This window comes from Notamacropus eugenii, chromosome 5 (assembly GCF_028372415.1).
Source record: "Notamacropus eugenii isolate mMacEug1 chromosome 5, mMacEug1.pri_v2, whole genome shotgun sequence".
NCBI classification, from domain to species: Eukaryota; Metazoa; Chordata; class Mammalia; order Diprotodontia; family Macropodidae; genus Notamacropus; species Notamacropus eugenii.
In genome coordinates this window covers 131,660,488-131,683,401 of record NC_092876.1, presented here as the reverse complement: position 1 = coordinate 131,683,401, position 22,914 = coordinate 131,660,488, and the positions used below count along the sequence as shown (strand labels likewise).

The 22,914-nt window shown below is 39.8% G+C and overlaps 1 protein-coding gene across 2 annotated transcripts in view; it reads right to left on the bottom strand.

Moving 5' to 3' along the window:
• Nucleotides 1-4,028: 4,028 nt before the first annotated feature.
• RAB6A (RAB6A, member RAS oncogene family) overlaps nucleotides 4,029-22,914 on the bottom strand; it is a 105,293-nt gene continuing 86,407 nt past the window's right edge. For both annotated transcript variants that reach the window (XM_072610901.1, XM_072610902.1), the window contains exons 7-8: nucleotides 7,391-7,457; nucleotides 4,029-6,138 (exon numbers count right to left, since the gene is read on the bottom strand). In XM_072610901.1, coding sequence (XP_072467002.1) covers nucleotides 6,074-6,138; nucleotides 7,391-7,457 — 132 coding nt within the window. In that variant the 3' untranslated portion in view covers nucleotides 4,029-6,073. The remainder of the gene's footprint in view (nucleotides 6,139-7,390; nucleotides 7,458-22,914) is intronic.

Sequence of the window (22,914 nt, the reverse complement as noted above, 5' to 3'; positions counted from 1 at the left end):
TGCTTCCAGGATGGAGGGTACCCTATCCCAAGCTTCAAGGGTTTTGTGCCACCGTTTTCAGAGATACTTCTAGCGACCTGTAAGTTATCAGTTCTCCCAAGGTGGTATGATCTAAGGAGAGATATTTACTCCTCTCCTTACTCATGCTCTGGTCTGTGAGTGACCACAAGCACTCTTTTATGCCCTGGAACAGATTTTCTGCTCCACCCCACTGTAAATCCACGCTCTGGTGTTAGTGCTGCTCTTCGCCCTGGGAGTGGCAGACAGTGCTGAGTATGGGCAAAGCAAAAGTCCTGCTCCAATGGCAGCAAAGAGACCCCTGTTCTTCTGATCAGTTGTGCTATCCCTTTACCTTTTGTGGGTTGAGAGTTCTGGAAGCAACTGGTGCCACTACTGATTCAGTGACTCCCAAGGCCTGCTCCTGGTTTGCTGCGGCCTAGTCTGTCCTGGTACACCTTGCAATGGGCTGTACTGAGCAACTTTTTAAAAGGACCACTCTGCTCAACTCCTGGTATGACGGAGGTGTTAGAAAAGGTGCCCTAAAAATTGTCATATTCAGAGACATCACTCCAAATGTTCACATAGACTATTTGTACCTGATGTGTCTTACCTGATCAGCCAGTTGGACACACTACATCTTGATCCCAATACAGTGATGTCATTTTGGTCCTCTTTGAACATGGTCAACCAACATCTCTCAAACTATAACCTCTTTGAGAACAGGGTCTGCATTTGGACCTGACGCCTTTGTACCCTTGGCTCTCCAGTACAAGGCCCTGCATACTCAATCAACCTTATGGAATTATAGGTCATTGGCCCACTGGATGGAGGCAATTGACTGACAACAAACTGGCAACCGTTTGGGGGAAGTATTATTAGCCAGTCCCTTTGTGATCTTTAAAAAGCAATAATTCAATCTATATGCTTTACTTTTTCTCTTCCCTCTATTTGAGAGTGAAGCAAGTGAGGAAATTTCCGTTCTCTCATCCCTGAATCCCTACTAACAATGGTGACGTGAAGCAGAAACACATGGCTTACATCAAGCCTGAGAGAGGAATTCAGGGACATTAATTCCAGAATCCTAAGGCTTCAGAGCAGAGGCATGAGACCTCTGAATTCCATAGGGAGCATGATTTCTAATCCCTTGGGAAAGGAGATTTCTGGATTATTGGAGCAGTGCCCATTGAAGCAACATCCAGCAGCAACCAATTAAGTAGCTTTTGGTAGAGATCATGGTAAAATGTCAACAGAGAACCACAAAGACATCTTCAGCCAGTGTCAGAGGAATAAATTGTCTCTTTGTTCTCTATGTATGCTTCTTCACTTGTAACTTCAGTGATGTTGGGTATATTTGTAGGACAGTAAGCCCCAGGTTTATGGGGAAGATTTTTATTGCTACTTTTTTTACTATACCATTTCAGTAAATGTTTTTGCTCTGAAATGAATTCTCTGGATTACTAATGATGATAAACAAGAGCTGGGGTTTGTGAGCTATAGTTTTAGGAGTGTGGACCAACATCCTGAACTGGGGGTTAGTTGTTTTAGGGATAGGTGAAAAGCATAGTAAAACGAGGAGCAACAGCATTAGGGGGAAAGTTAAATTCAACTTTAGACAAATTTGATTCTGAGGGACCAATAGGATATAAAAGATAGAAGTTCTGGAAGTAGTTGGAGATGGGAGCAGTCTGGATGTCACAAAGTAGGCCAAGACTAGAGATAAGATTTGGGAATCACATGGACAGAGCTAGTAATTGAAGCCAAGAATGAATGAGATTGCGGAGGAAGAAAAGAAAAGGGAAAGCCAAAGAACAAAACTGAACTAAAAAACAGTAGTACATTAGGAACAGGATCAGGAGACAAGAAAGTAGACAAAGAAATTGAAATTGCAGAGAAAGCTATCTCTGAAGGAAAGGAAGAAATAAGTATAAAAGAAAAGTAGTCAAAAGGATATGTCAAAGAGAAGAAAAGAAAAAAGAAGGCACTGGATTTGGCAATTAGGTTATTGTTGATCTGAGATTATTTTAAAAAATTTTATATGTGAGAGAGACAGAGACAGAGAGAGAAAGAGATAGATGGATGTTCAGGAGAGAAAAAAATATTAGAAATGGGTCTGTAGGAAATGAAAAAATTAGTTGATAATATAGGACTGCTGGGCAGTGGCAAAGATCCAGATGAGCTAATATGCCACAAACTTGTAACAGGTTTAAGAGCCTGACTTGATCAGGGTCACACAGTTAATATATGTCTGTGGCTGAATTTGAACTCAAATCTTCCTGATTCCAGGCCAGGTGCTCCATGGAGCTGCAAAAATAAAAACAGGAAGGGTTGTTTCCTAGCAGTTATCACTACCTTCTATTAGTTCAAAAAGGAGCAATATTCCCATGACTTATAAATCAAACTGCTCCCAAGGGCCAAAATGTGAAGTATTACTTAGACTTCCTAGTCTATTTGGCAGACAACTCAATTTTTTGAGTTGATGATTTAAAACAACCTAGTCTAACCTGACCAGTTGGATGTCCTGAGGCTATGCCACATCCTCTAAGGCTGGTTTGGTCCTCACAGGAGACCAAACAACAATTCTGCCCTACACAGTTTCAACCTTGGACATCAAAACTTCTTGGAGGAAAAAAACTAGCCCCTCACCAGGAACATGCTGCATACTCTGTTCTTTCTGTTCAATATTTTCTGATAGTGATGAATAAAAAATAAATAGTACCTGTTAGCTGGGTAAGAAGCCTAGAGTAGTGAAAAACAAGATTCTCTAAAAACCAGAAGGCTCTAGGTTTAGTCCAGTATCTGCCACAAAGAACTTGTGGTCTCCAGCATGTTTCGCTCTGGATTTCAGTTACCTGATTTATACAATGAAGGTATTGGGCCAGACCAGAGTTGGGGAACTTGTGGCCTCAAGGCCACACTGACCTTTTAGGTACTTGGGTGCAGTTTTTTGACTAAGTCCAAGATTTGCTGAATAATTTCTTTTATTAAGGGACTTAATTGTTCTGTAAAGTTTGGATTCAGTCAAGAGGCTGCACATGAGGACTTCTAGAGGATCACATATGGTCTCAAGGTCGCAGGTTCCCTACCCCTGGGCCAGAAAATTCCAGAGGTCTAGTCCACTTGAAAAAGATAAAAGGAAAAAAACCTATATTTTTTAAAGTTGTGAGTTAATTGTGTTTCACCTAGAATGCTCAAGCTAATGGGAAAGATGCTACATTTGGATGGATACCCCATCCACTCATGAGATGACAAGTTCCTCTCAACTCAGGAAGCTGTTTCAAGAGTTGTGGTACAAACAATTAATCTTATCACCAACCTGTTTAAAAGCCTTTCTGCACTTAGCAAGACTGGTCCTGACAAGGCAGACAGATCCATCACTGAGCCTGTCTCTATAGTCTTTCTAGTGTGGTAGGACCTGTCAAAGCTTGTGCTTCATTGGGAGTCTTTGAGAAGCTATCACCTACACACCACAATGAGAATTTCCATGCAAAAATGATGATCATATTATAACCAACTTTTATCTCATAACATGTTAAGGTAGACAGTACTAGAATGATTCTCTCCACTTCATAGATGGCATAGAGAGAGCTACATTTGCCTCAAGTGAACTGTCAGTATGATGCTACCTCCAAAGAATCAGGATCTCTCCTAATAATTATTGTTAGAATCAAGTTAATAAAGACTCCACTGAGCATAGAATTCCAAATTTAGGACAGTTTACAAGGTAGGGACAGGAGTCAAGAGAAGAAAGGTAGAGGGAATATTTGGATAGTTTGTTTTTTATGTTACACTCATATTTTATTACCAGCAAATAATGTGGTTGTTTAAAAAATAATCTGCAACATGAATATACATCTCTACTTAAGCTTAAAATCACTAAGCTATCCCTCTCCCCAAGAATGCTTAGATCTATATAAAAAGTTGCAAACTAGTTACCTTCCTTAAAAAAATCTATAAAGGATCCAATGTTTCCATGAAAGTTTGAGTCCCATTCCCTACCCACTAGAACCTTAAAAAAAGATTGATTCATGTCATATTTAATTGATATTTATTTCAGGACATGCCATGTCAAAAAAACTTGCCTTTAACAACAATATTGCATTATAAAAGCACTTTTCATCCCAATGTGCTTTTTTTTTTAAAACATAAGTTATTGGTATGAAGACTAATGCTAGTCCTAAAACCCTGGTTGATGGATTTTTCCATTTAGTTCCATAATCCAAGCACTTTGGGGCATATTTCCTGGTGACAAAGAGGGTATGGGGAGAAAAGGAAGTGAGTGGGGATTTTCCCAGTTTGTTAGTTCTTGAAGGGCAAAGGACAGAGGGGAATGATGTTTCATTGAAATTTCACCTTTATTATATTATGTTAAGTAATGTTTACAACAGATTCTGGAATGGCCATCCTGCACTATAACTCCGCAATTCTTTCTGCAAACAATGTATTTACAAATGTGTTTATTGACTTACACAGCAATCTCACAATAACTAGTGAAGGATAAAAGGGTGCACTCCTAGTGTATTGTTTGCAGTGTTTTTTCCAGGAAGGGGGAGGGGGAAATGGTGGTTGGAGGGTGGGGAGGCGCTACATATCGCCACACTGACCAAGCTTGAGACAGATTCCTTGACACAACAGCCAAAAAGATAGGAAGTAATTAAAAAAAAAAAAAAAGAACAAAGGCAAGGAAATAAATATCACCGAAGGAAAATTGTTAATTGTATAATTATTGTAGCTTAAATATAAAACTAAATTCCTGGTTAATTAACCAAACTATACAGATCTAATGGAAAAAAACCAAACCGACCTGGAAGACCCAACATAAAAAGGCCAGAAATTAATGGCATAAGCCTGCATAATCTTGCATTTAATTTCTTCTCTCTCCTTGTCCACAAAGGCTTTGAGGGCTTTCAAGTAAACTGCTACCCTCTCCAACTTGACCTCAAATGTCCTGAGCAAAGCATGTGCTATTCTTATGAGGGTTTTGTCTTTCTGTCCACAACCTTTTCTGCCAGTGACACCAGGGCCAAACCTGAAATTCTTCCACTCTCTCTTTGGGGAGTTATACTTACACAGTGCCTTGTCTGTACTGCATTAAGGATAGAGAAAGAGGGGGAAAAGATCTGTTGCTTTTAAAAAGTGTTTCAATAATGTAATAGCTCCCACTTCACAGTCTTAAAACCTTGATGAGAGAGTATCCATAAGGTACCACAAGGAGTGGGTACAATTATTTTTTAAAACGCAACATGGATGGAAATACCTGGTTGTTTGCTGCTTGCAGTGTCTGGGTAAGCACATATGAAGGGAGTCCTTTCTCTTGGTCAAAGAGACCAGACTGTCACTATCAACTGGTTCCCTTCAGTGTGTTCAAGCTGACTCATTAAAACGAATCAGTCCCTAAGCCTATCCCCCATCAGAACACTGTTCTTTCCATAATGCCAGTTGGCTTTGTCTCAAGGGAATTCCATGAGTGAGCTAGAAGATTCATGGTATCAATCTTGGCCCAAGAACAGCTGAAGGCTGACTTAGATACTCTAAATCTGCCTGCCTTGACTGCTAATGAGCTACTTCTAATTTGCTCTGTGAGGCAGGGGTAAAGGTATCAGAGGCAGGTTGGTTTGGAGGGGATAGTGGGAGAAAGCGGGAAAGATCAGGTAGAGAGGTGAGTGCTATTCTGAACATATTGCTCCTTAACCAAGTCAAACTCAGACCTTTGAGATTTCCATAATTTCAAAGTGCACTATCATAACATATTTAAAAAAAGGAACAAATGTTAAGAAAATGTACCTAGTTTTTAAAGTTATCACTGGAATATGCTGGAATATTTTGGCTTTTTTATATAAATAATGAAGACACTGACATATTGTGTGAGTGTGAGTGTGTGTGTGTGTGTGTGTGTGTGCGCGCGTGTGCTTGTGAAGCTAATAGATCATCTCCACGAGACAGCCAGCAATGATGAATCGCAATACGTTATTACTGAAGGGGGAAGGTTCAAGCCAATATTCACACTGCAGTCAATGAAGAGTAAGGGAACAAAAGCAGTGAGGTTCTGGGGAAGGATTCAAGGAGCCACATGGTATTAGCAGGAACAGCCTCCTTCGTTAACTGGTGGCTCCTGAGGCTTTTCCAGTTTTATGTCAATCACTGAAGAAAAAATAAGTTAAGGAAGAATGAATGGGAAGGTAGCTTTCTGCTCAGGGCCCCCAGACTCCTGCAGTGATGAAGTCACCACCTAAATGGAGACCCTCACACCTGCATATGTGGCAGCTGAGACAGAATAGGAGAACAAAAACAAAACCCTTTCCTGCGATCTAAAAGTACTTGGTCACTCCCCTCGTCTCACACTTGTTCAAACACCTTTAAGCACAGACTGCGCATCCAAGAAAGAAGCCCAGGCAGCAGTGATGGTAGGTAGATACACTCAAGAGCTTTCACCTCTATAGCACTGAATGGTTTATAAGGTACATCCTCACAGACTTGTGGGATAAGGTGGTGGAAGCGTTATCACTGTCATTGAAAGAGTATGCTCAAGGCCAGACAACAAGCAGGCTGGAAGCTGGGATAGAAATCCCTGCCCTCTCATCTCCTAGTCCAGCCTTCTTTTCATTACCCTAGAATATTTTTACAACAGTAAGACACTGTTCCTTGCCCTCAAACAGCTAACTACTTTGTTGGGGGTATTTATTAGACATGTACACAGGCAAATACAAATGCCTAATGGGAGTATAAAGTGGTACAAGAATACATGGACTTTAAAACACTAGGGACAGCAAGGAGGGGGAGTCTAGCTGCCAGGTAATGTCCTGAGAGAGCCCCTTCTCTTGTGAGGTGAATACATTACCTTAGTGTGGTTCAAAACCCCCACGTCTCCAGCAACACCCAATACAGCTGTGTCCACCCAGCAGGCATCTCTGTAAAACTAATCGTCCTTTTAAATAATGTCTATAAGCATGAGCTGGCTGGTAACAGCTTTAGCACAGGGACACCCACACCTATCATTCCTTTAACTAACCAAGCTTATACTGATATGGAATAATTTTCATTAAAATCTTGTCTGGTCTCTGATAGCAGAGAATTATAAAGGAGGCTTGTTCCATTACTGCATGCCAGCAGAAAGCTGAAAGGAAAGGAATAAAAAACGACTATGGTAGCTCTGCTGGAGAGAGCCTCAAGTCACCAGGGTACATCAGGCAGGCACAGGAGAAGACCTGGGAACTCAGCTTCCTACCCACTGATTCAGGGGCACCAGCAGTCTGCTGGGGAAACGTGCCTTGATTAAGCAGAACTCTGGGGCTCACATTAAAGGCAGGACCATCCTCCCCCCAACCTATCCTAACAATGTTGGTGTTAAAAATAAAACTCTTTGAAGTCACAGAGATAGAAACATGAAGGATACTGTCTTCTCTGCTTTTGTCCTGTGTACTCTCCATCCCAGGCAAGGCTGCTGCCACACGTCGGAAAAGCTGGGGGAGAAGAAGGAAGAAAAGTTTTAAATGGAGAAAGAATTTAGCAAACATCATCAGTATAAACCAAGACAGAAACTTGGCATCTACCTGTAAAAATCTCTTTATTCCCATTTCTAGAGCCCTCATCACCACTTCCCTGGACATCTGCGACAGCGACACAAGCCTTCCTGCCTTGATTCTCTGCCTACCTCCAGATTCATCCTTAATAGTCTTCCATACTTAATCTTCCTTATAAACAAGACTGGTCATTGCCATTTCTCTGCTCCAAACCCTTCTGTGACTATTTCTTGCCTGCTTAGTAAAGTTAGCAGGGCAGCTAGATGGCACATTGGATAGAGTTCTGGGCTTTATGTCAGGAGTTCAAATCTGGCCTCAGATACTTAATAGCTGTGTGACGCTGGGCAAGACACTTAACCCAATTCGCCTCAGTTTACTCATCTGCAAAATGAGCTGGAGAAGGAAATGGTAAACCATTCCAGTTATCTTTGTCAAGAAAACTCAAAAAAGAAAATCCAAATTGGGGTAACAGAGGGCCGGACAAGACTGAAATGACTGAATCGTAGCAAAGTTAAAATTCTTGAGCTTAGAACCCTGCCTTTTCTGCGCCAGCTAAAACTAGAAGATGTAAATCTGTCTCTGGTGAAGGAGCTCCCAACACCAATGAAACCACAGGTCTTGTTAGGAATTTTCTACAAAAAAAAGAAAGGAATGAAACTGGGCTTCATGAGCGCTTACCCCAGGCTACACAATTAAGTCCAGGAAGTAATTGTTCCCGGAATAATTTTTTTCCTGGACTTATTGCTCTAATGGGAGTTTACAGGGCAGACTGTGGATATACATATATAAGGGTTCAGAGAGGTATAACCAACATGCTATCTGCGGCCTGAGGAAAGGGCCGTCAGAGGAATTTGGGGTGGGCTCTAAAACAGACTTGTCTAACACACCCCCATTAAAATATAAAACAAACAACTCATTTTAGCTGCCTGCCTAAAGTCCTGAAAGGCACCCTCACATTCTAATAGGAGAGGCAACATGCAAACAATTATGCACATACAAGATAAATACAGAGTAAAGGTGATCTCACGGAGATTCTAGCAGTGGTAGGGAAAGGAAGGAAGAATGGGACTTGGGGAAGGCCTTCTGAATGTTGAATTTGAGGTGAATCTTAAAGGAAGCTAAGGAAACCAGGGGGTAGAGATGAACAGAGAAGGCATTCCTGGCATAGGAGATAGCAGTGAAAAAGGAGAGAATCAGAAAATGGCATGTAATAATGGGTGAATAATAAAAATGTGGTCAGTAGCTGACCACAGGGTACATCATGGGGAGTAAGGTATGAGAAGATTGGAAAAGTATGGGTCCAGGTTGCAGAGAGCTTTAAAAGTTAGAGAGAGGATTTTACATTTGATCCTGAGGGTAATAGGAAGTCCCTGGAGTTAACTGAACAGGGGGAAGAAGGGGATGACATGGTTAGACATGAGATTTAGGAAGATTATTTGTAATAATTGAATGAAGGGTGGACTGGAATGGGGGAGACTTGAGGCAGGGAGATCCACCAGCAGACTACTGCAGTAGTCCAACTACAAGGTAATGAGAGGTTGTACTAAAGCAGTGGCAGTGTCAAAGGAGAGAAAAGAGACACATTACAAAAGTAGAAATAACAGGTCTTGGCAACGGATTGGTTATGAGGCATAAATTCAAGTAAAAAGCTTAGTTTGACAAAGAGATTGCGAGCCTGGGTGACTGGGAGGACAGTGGTAGCCTTGCATGGAGAAGATGAGAAAAAGGGTTTTTGGGGAAAAGATGGTGAATTTCATTTTGGACATGCTAATTTTAAGATATCCATAAGACATCCAGCTTAAAATGTCCAAGAAGCAATTCCAGATATTAGACTGAAGGTCAGCAGAGACATCAGTGCTAGATATAAGAGATCTGAGAATCATTTTCATAGAAATGAAAACTGATATCATGAGAACTGAGGAGATCACCAAGTGAGATAGTACAGAGGAAGAACAGGACCAAAAACAGAACTCTGGGGAACAAAGGAGCAGTCACACAGATTTCAGGAAAAGCAGGGGAGAGCATTGTCATGAAAACATCAAGAAATTAGAATACTATTAGTTATGGAGTTATAGAATGATAGCTTGGAAGGAGTGAGGATCTAGTTGGCTATGTAACAAATTTATGGTAGACCCAAAGAGTTTTGTAATTTTCTCCACCATTGTTCAGCAGCAGTAGCAGTATCTACCACCTAGGGCTGTTGCAAGACTCCAATGAAAATGCATGTAAAGCACTTTGTCAACTCTATACTATACACCAGAGGTGTCAAGTACACTGCCAGGAGAGATTGTCTAGCAGTCTGAACCAGACTAAAGTGTAACTGGAAAATGTTTAACAAAATAAATAAAAATACAATAAAATATAAATAATCCCCCCCCCCCCCAAAAGAAGGGAGTTTGAGGGAGAAGAGTGTGATCAAGAAATATCCAAAGGTGCAGAAGAAGTCAAGAAGGATGAAGATTAAGCAAAGACCATTAGATTTGGCAATTAAGAGATCACTGGTAACTCTGGAGAGAGTACTTTCAGTCAAACATTGAAGTTGGAAGTCACAGTACAGAGTTTAAGAGAGTGACAGGAAAGGAAGGAGACACTAGACTAATAGATGGCTTTCTCAAGGGCTTTGGCAGTGAACGCTATAGGACAATAGCTAGTAGAAATGGTCAGGTCAAGAGAAAATTTTTTAAGGATGGGGGAGATATACTCATGTTTGTAGACAGCAGGAAGTAGACAGCAGACAGGGAGAAACCAATGCTTAACGAACCAATTAAGCAGGTGTGAAAAGTTTGCCTTGTAGTAACAGCCAAGTTGTGATTATATGACAAATCTGAAGTGGACCCAGTAAGCATGTTTACAGGAATGAAGATCTGAGAATAATCCAAGGTAGGCTGGCAAGGCATGATTGGTAATAAAGGAGCAAATGACTAGAGTATAGAGAATAATGTATTGTTGAACTGTTTCACAAAACAGTCAAGATAGGGAAGGAAGAAGAGTAGAGCCATTGCAGGGTGAAAGCCTGGGAGGAACTAAGAAGATAGAGGGAGTGAAGGTCACAGTGAGGACAAAGGGGTCTTAGAGGAAAAGATAAAACTATGATGAGTTGGGGGGAGGAGCCAAGATGGCGGAGTAGAAAGATACACATATGCTAGCTCCTAACCCACAGCTCATAAAATTCTTGTAAAGAAGAACTCCCAACAAATTCTGGAGCAGCAGAAGCCACAGAACAACAGAGTGGAGGAGATTTGTGTTCCAGAGAGACCTGAAAAACCTACACCAAAGGTCTGTGGCACACCGGACCCAGAGCAGAGCCCAGCCCTGCCTTGGCTGAGCAGCACCAAGAGGAGCAGATCTGAGCAGGCTTCAGGGATGGAATCTCCAGCAGCCGAGTAGGTCTCTCCACCCACAGGAGCCAAAGGTCTGTGAGAGGCTCTTTTCAGCTCTCCAAGAGGGGAGCAGGGTGTCTCCATAATCCAGACCCCCTCGTGAGGCAGCAGCAGAGGCACCAGCGGAGGCAGCAGCAGACAGGGGCTCCCTAAGCAGGCAGGAGCTCTGATCCATTGTTGAAGGTCTCTGCATAAACCCCCTGAGGGAACTGAGCCCAGTGTGGTGGCCCTGCCCTGACCTGAGCAGCTGAACTTAATCTCACACTGAATAGAAGCCCTGCCCCCTCCAAAAGTCCTGAGGCTGGGAAGCAGCATTTGAATCTCAGACCCCAAGCCCTGGCTGGGCAGATTGGGAGGCGAGGTGGGTGTGGAAAGGAATCTCAGAAGTCAAGTAACCAGCTGGGAAAATGCCCAGAAAAGGGGGAAAAAAAATAAGACCATAGAAGGTTACTTTCTTGGTGAACAGATATCTCCTCCCATCCTTTCAGATGAGGAAGAACAATGCTTACCATCAGGGAAAGACATAGAAATCAAGGCCTTCTGTATCCCAAACATCCAAAATAAATATTCATTGGCTCAGGCCATGGAAGAGCTCAAAAAGGATTTTGAAAATCAAGTTAGAGAGGTGGAGGAAAAACTGGGAAGAGAAATGAGAGAGATGAAAGAAAAGCATGAAAAGCAGGTCAACACCTTGCTAAAGGAGACCCCAAAAAATGCTGAAGAAAATAACACCTTGAAAAATAGGCTAACTCAATTGGCAAAAGAGGTTCAAAAAGCCAATGAGGAGAAGAATGCTTTCAAAAGCAGAATTAGCCAAATGGAAAAGGAGGTTCAAAAGCTCACTGAAGAAAATAATTCTTTAAAAATCAGAATGGAACAGATGGAGGCTAATGACTTTATGAGAAATCAAGAAACTACAAAACAAAACCAAAAGAATGAAAAAATGGAAGATAATGTGAAATATCTCATTGGAAAAACAATTGACCTGGAAAACAGATCCAGGAGAGACAACTTAAAAATTAGGTGACTACCTGAAAGCTATGATTAAAAAAAAGAGCCTAGACATCATCTTTCAAGAAATTATCAAGGACAACTGCCTTGAAATTCTAGAACCAGAGGGCAAAATAAGTATTCAAGGAATCCACCGATCACTGCCTGAAAGAGATCCAAAAAGAGAAACTCCTAGGAACATTGTGGCCAAATTCCAGAGTTCCCAGATCAAGGAGAAAATATTGCAAGCACCTAGAAAGAAACAATTCAAGTATTGTGGAAATACAATCAGGATAACACAAGATCTAGCAGCTTCTACATTAAGGGATTGAAGGGCTTGGAATATGATATTCCAGAAGTCAAAGGAACTAGGACTAAAACCAAGAATCACCTACCCAGCAAAACTGAATATAATACTTCAGGGGAAAAAAATGGTCTTTCAATGAAATCAAGGACTTTCAAGCATTCCTGTTGAAAAGACCAGAGCTGAAAAGAAAATGTGACCTTCAAACAGAAGAATTAAGAGAAGCATGAAAGGGTAAACAGCAAAGGGAAATCATAAGAGACTTACTAAAGTTGAACTGTTGACATTCCTACATGGAAAGACAATATTTGTAACTCTTGAAACTTTTTTCAGTATCTGGGTAGTTGGTGGGATTACACACACACACACACACACACACACACACACACACAGCACAGGGTGAACTGAATAGGATAGGATCATATCTTAAAAAAATGAAATTAAGCAGTGAGAGAGAAATATATTAGGAGGAGAAAGGGAGAAATGGAATGGGGCAGGTTATCTCTCAAAAAAGAGGCAAATAAAAGACTTTTCAGTGCAGGGAAAAAGAGGAGAGGTGAGAGAAAAACATGAAGTTTACTCTCATCACATTCTATTAAAGGAAGGAATAAAATGCACACGCATTTTGGTATGAAAACCTATCTTACAATACAGGAAAGTGGGGGAGAAGGGGATAAGCAGGGTGGGGGGGATGATGGAAGGGAGGGCAATGGGAGGAGGGAGCAATTTGAAGTTAACACTCTTGGGGAGGGACAGGATCAAAAGAGAGAATAGAAGCAATGGGGGACAGGATAGGATGGAGGGAAATATAGTTAGTCTTACATAACACAACTATTATGGAAGTCATCTGCAAAACTACACAGATATGGCCTATATTAAATTGCTTGCCTTCCCAAAGGGAATGGGTGGGGAGGGAGGGATGAAGAGAAGTTGGAAATCAAAGTATTAGGAACAACTGTTGAGTACTGTTCTTGCTACTAGGAGATAAGAAATACAGGTAATGGGGTATAGAAAGTTATCTGGCCCTACAGGACAAAAGAGAAGATGGGGACAAGGGAAGGGAGGGATGATAGAAGAGAGGGCAGATTGGTGATAGGGGCAATTAGAATGCTCGGTGTTTTGGGGTGGGGGGAGGGGACAAATGAGGAGAAAATTTGGAACCCAAAATTTTGTGAAAATGAATGTTAAAAGTTAAATAAATAAATTTAAAAAATTATGAGTTAAAGAAATTTCAGAGTTCATGATAGCAGAACATTTGTAGGTGATGATAAGATCAAGATTATGATGGGTGTAGATGAGGTGAAGTGGAAGAATAGGTCATGGGAAATGACTAAATTGAGAAAATAGGAAGTTAGGGTGTTTGTGAAAGTAACATTACATATGCTGAAGTACACTCAGATGAGGGTAGGAGTTTAAGTGGAGAGAAAAAAATGTGAGTCAGGTACTAAACTCATTAATGAAGGAGAATGTTCTAGGTTGTAGATAACAGCTACGAGAACCGTTTTCATCCACAATCTCAGTGATACAGACTGAAGGAATCTCAAAGGAGGAAAGGTTACTGGGTAATGGTGGTAGAGGGAGAGTTTGGAAATGTCAATAAAAAGCAAAGAGTACCTCCTACCACACACCATGCAAGCTGAGAAAGGAGCTTATGAGTGTAATCCAAACTGACAAATTAGGCTGTTCTAATAATTGAGGCCCAAAGGTGCAAAGAGTCTGAACTAAAGGGGGTTGGGGGAGAGGAATACAAGGGCTTCATGAAGCTTCAGTAAAGCTTAGAGACTAGTTAGATGACAAAGTGGGTAATTTAATTCTTTTAATTCTGCTGGGTACAAGAGAATTACAAGCAACTTGGGGGGTAATTTTGGGCAGAGCAGTTTGCCCATTTGTTAATTTAAGGTTTGGATCTCTAAAATTTTTTGGCTGTGGCATTTTCTGAGTCCAGAAGTCAATGTTGATATCTGAACTCTATAGGAAGCTTTTTGTTCTGACCCTAGGCTTGACCTTGTGGAAGGAAAGTTGCCCACGATCTAAGTGTAAGCATTTGCCTACATAGATGTACACAGGTACAGGCAAAATCTCTCCCTTTCCCTTAATTAACTTCCTGAAAGGGAATTTGTGAAGCTTTGCTGGGCATGAAAGCAGTGTAGTGTGATGGAAAAATCACTGGATTTTGAAGTTAGAGAAGTGACATTCAAATCCCAGTTCTTCTTAAACTGGTATCATCCCTGCATAAGTTATTTCACCTCCTGTGGACTTTTTCCTCATTTGCAAAATAAGGAGCTTGGATGAGAAGATCTCTAAGTCCCTTCCAGCTCTAAGTCCTATGATATTAGGTACTTACAACTCATTTATGGGTACCCAAAGGGAATGAACTACTTACCACAATAATTTTTTGAGGAAATAAAATTTTGTTCTTTTAGACACCAGCACTTCAAGAAAATTGTGAGATCTTACACTTCTCTCCCTTAGAAAATAGGGGGCACCAAATGTTTATTCAAATGACTCAGGGTCATAATTGTGTTGTCACAGATAATACCGTAGGCATCTTAAATTCAACACATTCTCAAAGCAGAATTCATTATTTTTCCCTCAAACTCACCACCCTTCTTTCAAACTTCTCTGTTCCTGTCTATTATCTTCCAGGTACCCAGGTCTGTAACCTTGCTGTCAACCTCAAATCCTCACTCTTCCCCACCCTAAATATCCTACCAATTGTCAAATTGTGTCACTTTCATCTCCTCAACATCCCTCCAGTCTATTCCTTTCTCTTATCTCACAGTCTCATCTAATTCAGACCTTTTCATCTTTTGCCTAGGCTAGGCCCTAGACTATTGCTATACAGCCTTCTAACTGATCTCCCTGCTTCATGTTTCTTCCTCCCCATCCTCCACATAGATGATGAAGATCTGAACAATTCAGTCTCTTACCCAAACTCCAATGGCTCCCTTAATGTTTTAAAATCAATAAAATCTTCTATTTAGTATATAAACTCCTTCACAACCCAGACCCATCTTACCTTTCCAGTACTATCACTTCCACTCACAAAAAGTAGAGTCCAACCATACAGGCCTTCTTGCTGTCCCCCATGCAAGAAACTTTTATATTCTGATTCTGTGTCCCTGAACTGGCTGCCTCTCTGATGGGGTGTTTGTGCTCAAGCCCCCACCCTAAGATATTGTTTTACATGTTTATTTTGTGTTATCCCTTTTATATTGCTATGGAAGTTATGTTGATACAAGTTACCCCTAAAGTCCCATCAGCCTATGAAAGACATGAAAGTTACTGGAGCCAGATGTAATGTTAATGGAACAGGAACATCTTCCCCATCCATCAATAGCACTATGTGACCTGCTTTGAGCTCTGACCCAGCTCACAACTGTGGTACAGCCTGAGTCACATGGACAAAGGAAATTGAGGAAGAGGGAAAGATTACTTGTAGCTAAGAGAAAAAGGGATGACTTACTGAAGATGGTACTGAGACCTGGGCCTCAAGTAGAAATTTTGAGAGGTGGGATAGGGCAGGATATTCCACATGTAGGGAGTGGTGCAAACTAAAGGCTTGGAAGAAGGAAAGTAAGTCATACTAAAGTCACAATGAGACCCTTCAGTTTGAACAGTGAAGAATATGTGGAGAGCATCCATGATAAAGCTGAAACCAGAATGTAGAGTAAGCCTTGAATTTTAAAGTAAGATACTGACTTTATTCTAGAGTTAACAGGAAATCACAAAAGATTTTTGAGTAGTGATGGTATGGCATGAGAACTACAATTTAGAAATTTGGCTTTCATAGCACCAAATCGAATCACAAACATTTTCAAAATGCTAAAGAATCAAAAGCTCTGTCCTCTAGAACAATTCTATTGTGTTAACTAATAGTCTGAAAAAAATCTGATCATGCTATTATAGATACACTGTGTTGGCCTCCTGAACACTCACTGCAGTTTTCTATCTCTTTGCTCTTGTCCATCTTGTTTCTTATACATGGCACTGCTCCCCTTCCTGTTCTTCATTTGCTGAATCCTTAAGCCAAACTCAAATGTCATCTCCTCCAAGAAGTTTTCTCTAATCCTCACAGGTCAGACTTCATAAAGTTACTTGGGTATTATGGTTATTTATGAAATAAACTGAATATATAAGAATTATGAGATAAGGGTAAGAAAAAAGCTTCACAATGAGCTCTCTCTCCAAAATGCATAAAGGAGAGGGTAAGGTTTTCAGATTTCAAGAATGAGGTTCATTCTTGAGTCAGCAATGTATATTGTCTGTACATTTAAACAAGCTATCAATAATTAAAATGGCATGTTATTGGAGGGTGAGGGCTAAATTCAAATTCTCTCTCTTTTACTTACTAGCTGCAGGACCATAGGCAAGTCACTTCTAGCTGTTGTCTATTAAGCCAGACATTAAAGAGATTAGTAAAAATATGTAAAACACCCCTCTTTCTCACTAAACTTTTTGTTTTGAAAAATTAATTTTTTTCTTTTTTATTGCTCATTTCAGTCTTGTATGACTCTTTGTGACTCCATTTGACGTTTTCTGGGCAAAGATACTGGAATGGTTTGCTATTTCCTACCTCAGCTCATTTTACAGATGAGGAACTGAGGCAAACAGGGCTAAGTGACTTGCCCACAATCACATAGCTATTAAGTGTCTGAGGCCAAATGTGAACTCAGGAAGATGCCTTCCTGACTTAAAACCTGACATTCTACCTATCTGTCCTTTTTATTCTTTTAAAATATTATTTATCTTAGCATGTAATCAATTTTTATAAAATTTTAAATGAAGTAATAACAACTTTAAAGTTTTGTTTTAATTTCTAATATGGTAAATATCAATAAATATAATCCACATAAACAAAAGCTGTTGAGGGTGTCTCTCAATAAACTTAAAAGACCATAAAGGTGTCTTCAGTAGTTTTTAAGAGTGTTGGGATTGAGGCCCCAAAAGTTTGAAAATCATTGCCTTATCATTTCAAAGAGAAAAGCAAGAAAGGTCCTCAGAACACTGGGCAGACACCTGTGAACTTGTGCAAATAATAAACAAGACTTATACAGGATAGGGAAGCGTATAGAATGAGATCTCCAATAAGACAGGGAATACCCACATTAATGAGATCACAGATCCAGATAAACGTCTGAATAAGAATCCTGTTATCACCGGTACAGATCCTCTCACCATCAACCTCAATGTGCCTTTTCTTTTCAATTTAATCCATCAAGAAGCACCTTCTGTGGGATAGGCTCTGTGCTAGGTGCTGGGACACAAAAGCAAAGAGGGAAAAGCAAGCCTTACTAACAACCTTACACCCTAAGGTTTTTTTTTTTTTTGCTTCATTTTATGTCAACTTTATAAAAACTGAGAACTTAAGAAACACAAACCATTTCCATATATACCACAGAACAGAAGGAAAGGGCTTACATACAAAATTTAATTTCTAGGATGTAGAGCTTGCTTTTTTAAAAAAAAGAGTATGCCACAAATTCATCACATAAAAGCTGTCCAGTTTTTCTGATTCTAAAATGCCTTTTCAGCCTATAATTCTTGTCCATAAATGTTCCAATACCAATCTATCCACTGTGCTATAGGTTTCTTCTATTTCTTTTAGGTAGCACTAAGAAGCTCCATAACACCTGAGGGGTTTAACCAATGAATCTCATTTTCTCTTTCTGTTTCTCATCATACATATCCTCTGGATTTATGTATATTTCTATTATTTGCTGCTCCTTTTTCAAGTCACTACAGAACCAGATGACTATAACAATTAGAGGCCCTTTTGTATTTTTAACCACTTCATGAATTGCTATGCTCCCCTCCCACACCATGTCAACCACTGATGGGCAAACTTCTGAAAGTCATGAGTCTCTCCATATTAAGGTAAACAACAGATCTATTACTGGACCTGTACTCAAAACCTTTCCAGCTTCAAAGGACTTGCTAGAGAATATTCTGCTGGTCATTTCTATGCAAAAATGCTAGGAGTATGCCAGATTAGTCAATTAAAAAGAGAACAAAAGTAAAAGGGAATTGAATAGGTGAGCTATTAGGAATTTCTGCCTACAGAGATTCATAAAAGAAATTATCAAACACAATGATAGGAATAAGTCAACTCTAGAAGAGCAAATGGCACACAACCTATCCTATTACTAATTAGTGTGAAATCAAAAAAATATATACCAATTACTGACTTGGTATAAAACACTGTGATAGATAATAAAAGAGAGCCTCACTTCCTGAAATGTCATTTGTGGTCTCTCTATGATTTTCTTTCTGGAATGTTATGGGTGGGCATGTTACCTTAAAATAAAAAATTAAGAGGAAATAATCTACTGCTTAAGAATCAGGCCCTGCTATCAGTAACAATGAGAATGGGAAGTCAAATTTAACTCCTCACATTTATAATGTATGTTTTGTAATACTTACAACAGAATGCTTGCCTCACCATAATCCTTTGAAATGGATGTCTACACTTCTTTCCTATTTCTTCACCTCACACTCTTTAATGTCTTGCAATCTGACTTTTAACCTCCTCATTCAACTGAAATTCTCCCTCCAGAGTTTCTGATGCTTTCTTCATTGTTAAATCCAATGGCTTTCTTATTCTTTATCTTTCTTTAACCTTCCTATGGCTTTAACACATCCCTCCTCCTATAATATTATTCCTGAGCTTCTGCTGACACTGCTTTTTCCCAATGCTCTTCTGACTTCACTGCTCCCACTCTTACCTTTGCTGGATCATCTTCATTCAGTATAGGTGTCCTCTAAGACTATCCCTAACTCTCTTTCTCTTTTTCTACTCTCTCTTTTGGTGAACTCATCAACTCCCTTGGGTTCAACTACTTCTATGAAGATGACCCCCAGTTCTACAAAGCCAGTCCTAATTTCTGTCCTAACTCTAGTCCCATATTATTAATTATCTACTAGAGATCTCTGCTTGGACACTCTACAGGCACCTTATACTGCTAATAACCACCTACTAAAAACTTCCCAGTATTTCCTATTGCTTATTGGACAGGGTCTTAACACAGGGATCATGAACTTGGCTTTTTAAATATTTTGATTATGGTTTCTCAATATAATTGATTTCTTTTGTAATCCTGTTTTATGCATCTAAAGACATTCTAGAAAGGGTCCACAGACTTCAACCGAAGGGGTTCATGCCAAAGGGGTTCATGACACACATAACATTAAAAAATCCTTGCTTTGAGATAAAATACAAACTCTTTGGCCTGGTATTTTAAGTCCTCCATGATATATATGTATCCCATCTACCTTTCCAATCTTGTTTTACGTTACTCCTTCTGACACATACTTTGTTTCAGTCACAGTGATCTGGTAGCTATTCCCTGGTAGCTACTCCATCTCCCACTTTCATGCCTTTAAAAAGTGGTCTCCAAAAGACATGTCCTCCCCTTTTCTCACCTCCACCTAGTAGAAGGCCTGCTTTCTTTCTAATCTCAGCTCAGGTGCCACCTCCTACCCTGGTCTTCCCATATCTTGCAAGGCATCAGCACTCTCTCCCTCTCCTGATCACTTTTGTATTTATCTGTGTACCTGCTCTATCTTCATCTCTCCCCATGAAAGCTCACTGTGAACAAGGAATGTTTGTTTTTAGTCTTTGTTTCCTCTACAACTACAGCACAATGCCATATTCATATCAGTTTACACAACCATATTACATTGTAGCATAAAAATCAAAGGAAAGGATAAATATCCCTATTTCACAGACTGTAGTGTCTTACCAGGAACCTCCTAAATGACCAATGTTATAACTACACTTCTGATTTCAAGGTTAGAGTGACTGATGCCAATACCCTCCCAGGTTGGAGAATTAAATTTGGTGGGAGGAGTAATTTTTTAAAATTGATCAACATTTTATTGTGCAGCAATTATGCATAAAGCTGGATACATGTTAAAAGGCTCGATAAACATGAGACATGGCTCTTTTCCTACAGACTGTATGTATGGTATCTTAATTACCCCATTTTCTGGGACTAAATAGGCACAAAGATGTGCAAGTGATACAGAAACTAAATCTAAGGCTAATGACAGGCTGGGTCTGGGTATTCTATTAAAAATTGTTATACTTTCTTCAGGTCCTTTAATGGATTAATGTTATGTCAGGGCAACTATGTTCTGAGAAAAAATCGCCCAGTTCTAACAGTTCAGTTCTGGAATTCTTAACGCTACTATGATCATTTCTATTTTCAATCAATTAACAATTATTTATTAAAAAGCTTACATTTTAATGAGGGAGACAACTATTATACTGTAACATAAAGAAATACAGACAAAAGAAACACAAAATAGATTAAAGGTAACCTTATAGAGGAAGACACAAGAGCAGACAGGGAAAGGGGACAGACAGGAGAGGACTTCTACAAAAGGCAGCACTTGAGCCAAGTCTTGAAGAAAGACAAGGATTCCAAGAAGCAACAGTGAGGGAGAACATTCCAGGCACAGAGACAAGAGATGGAATATCATGTGTGAGACAGAATTAGTACAACATTATGACTAGACTGTGAAGTTCACATGAAGATGAAAATAACTGGAAAGATAAGAAAGAGCTCGGACTAACAACAGAGGAGTTTATATTTGCTCATCCAGGTTATTGGGAGTCACTGAATTTTGAATATGTGTATGAGGTGGGGGAGTAGGGCACATGGGCAGGTAAGGGCAATGAGGTGAATGACATGGTCAGTTCACATTAGAAAAATAACTTTGATAACTAAGTAGAGAACAAATCAGAGTGGAGAGAAGCTTAAGGCATAGAGACAAAATTAGAAGACTACTGCAATAGCTTTGGTGAGATGCAGTAAAAGCCGATACCAGGTTTGTGGCTATATGAGTGGAGAGAAGAGGACGTATATGGCAGATGCTGTGAAGGTATTAAAAAAAAAAGACAAGAAAATAGATTGGATATGCAGGGTTAAAGTGAGGAATAAAGAATGACATGCGATTTTGAACTGAGGTCACTGAGAGGATGGTGGTATCTTAGAGTATAATAGTGAAGTTTGAAAATGGTGTGAATTTAGGGGGTAAAAAGATAATTATTCAGTTATGAGGAGATTAAGATACCTATGAGACATATTTGAAATATTGATTTGAGAGTTGGTGATATGGAACTGTATCTTAACACAGACTAGGGCTAGATATATAGATGTGGGAATCATCTAAATAGAGATAAGTCAAACTCTGGGAGGTGATGATACTACCAAGTGAGAAAGAGAGAAAAGAAAACAGAGTCCACAACAGAGCTTTAGGGCACACCAGCCATTAGTGAGCATGATATGAAGAGCAAGAAAAGTTAACTGAGGAGTGGTCAGGAGCAGCATCAAGGAAACCCAGAGGAGAGAGTACTGAGAACAAGAATGTGGGTCAACAGGGTCAAATGCTTCAAGAAGTAGAGCAGGATCAAGATTGAGAAGAGGCCATTATATTTAGTAATAAAAGGATCATTGGTAACTCTGGAAAGCAATTTCAGTTGCATGATAAGGAATAGAGGCCAGACAGCAGGGATTTAGAAGTGAGAAGTGGGGGAGGCCCTAAATGTAGACAGCTTTTTCAATGAGTTAAGCTGAGACAGGGGGAGGAGATAATTTTATACACACACATTCTCTCTCTCTCTCTCTCTCTCTCTCTTCTTGGAACACTATAACCTAGTGAGAGTTTTTTAAGGATGGGAAAGATCTCTAAATCTACTTGTAGACAGCAAAGAACAGCAAATAGAAACTGAAGATGAGAGAAGACTGGGTATTATAGTGGGGGCTGCTGGAGAAGATTGAAGGGATGAAATCAAAAGTACATGTAGAGAGGCTGGCCTTGATAGGAAGAGTGGCTTCTTCATCTGAAAATGGAATGTACAAAGAGAGGGCAGCGATGATGTCTGAGGAATGTAAGGAAGAGAGAAGGGAAGAAGAGGGAGCTTTGATCAAGTATTTCTGGAGATCTAGCAGATGCTAAATTTTTCCAATATGCAGCCATATGTTGTACAGTTTCCACCATTCAATTATGTAATCTTTTTACAATTTCTCAAATCCATTTCTATAAACAAATCCACAAAGTCATTCATTTGATGCTTCTTTGCTGACACAGTGTTGGCTGAGCTTCTACATGTTGCCCATGAACCACCTTTTAATTCTTCTTATGTATTAGTGGTTTGACAGACTATTCACAGACAAATCATTCTTGTTTACAATTTAATAAATACACTGGGTACACCACATGCTGCTGGTTTTTACTATGGTTTTACAAAAAAAAAACTGTTCCAAATTTTTCTATATGTTTTAAACTTATAATATGTTCTGAGAACATCTATCTATAACTCTTTCTCTTCTGTGCTCTTTCTCAAGATGCCTTGGGATGAGGAACTGAAGGCACAATTTTGTTTGGATATGTTCTAGATCCATCACGGTCAATTTTATTGTGCCATAAATATGGTACAATATATGACAACATATGTTGATTGATCTTGTATGGGTGTTAATTGCTCTAAATATGTTCTTTCTGTTAAGCTTTAATTTCAAAATGCCCAGTTCTTGACACACAATGCCTAAGCTCTCTCCCTAATACTCTTTTAAGTCATGTGCCTAGCAATTGACATACCAAGGCAGTGTTATCTTCATAAAAATAAAGTCTGAAAAGCTAATGAAATAACTTAACAGAGAAGGGCACTGCTCCATATGGAGCTGGCTGGGCTGGTAGTATCAGAAAGTAACAGTAG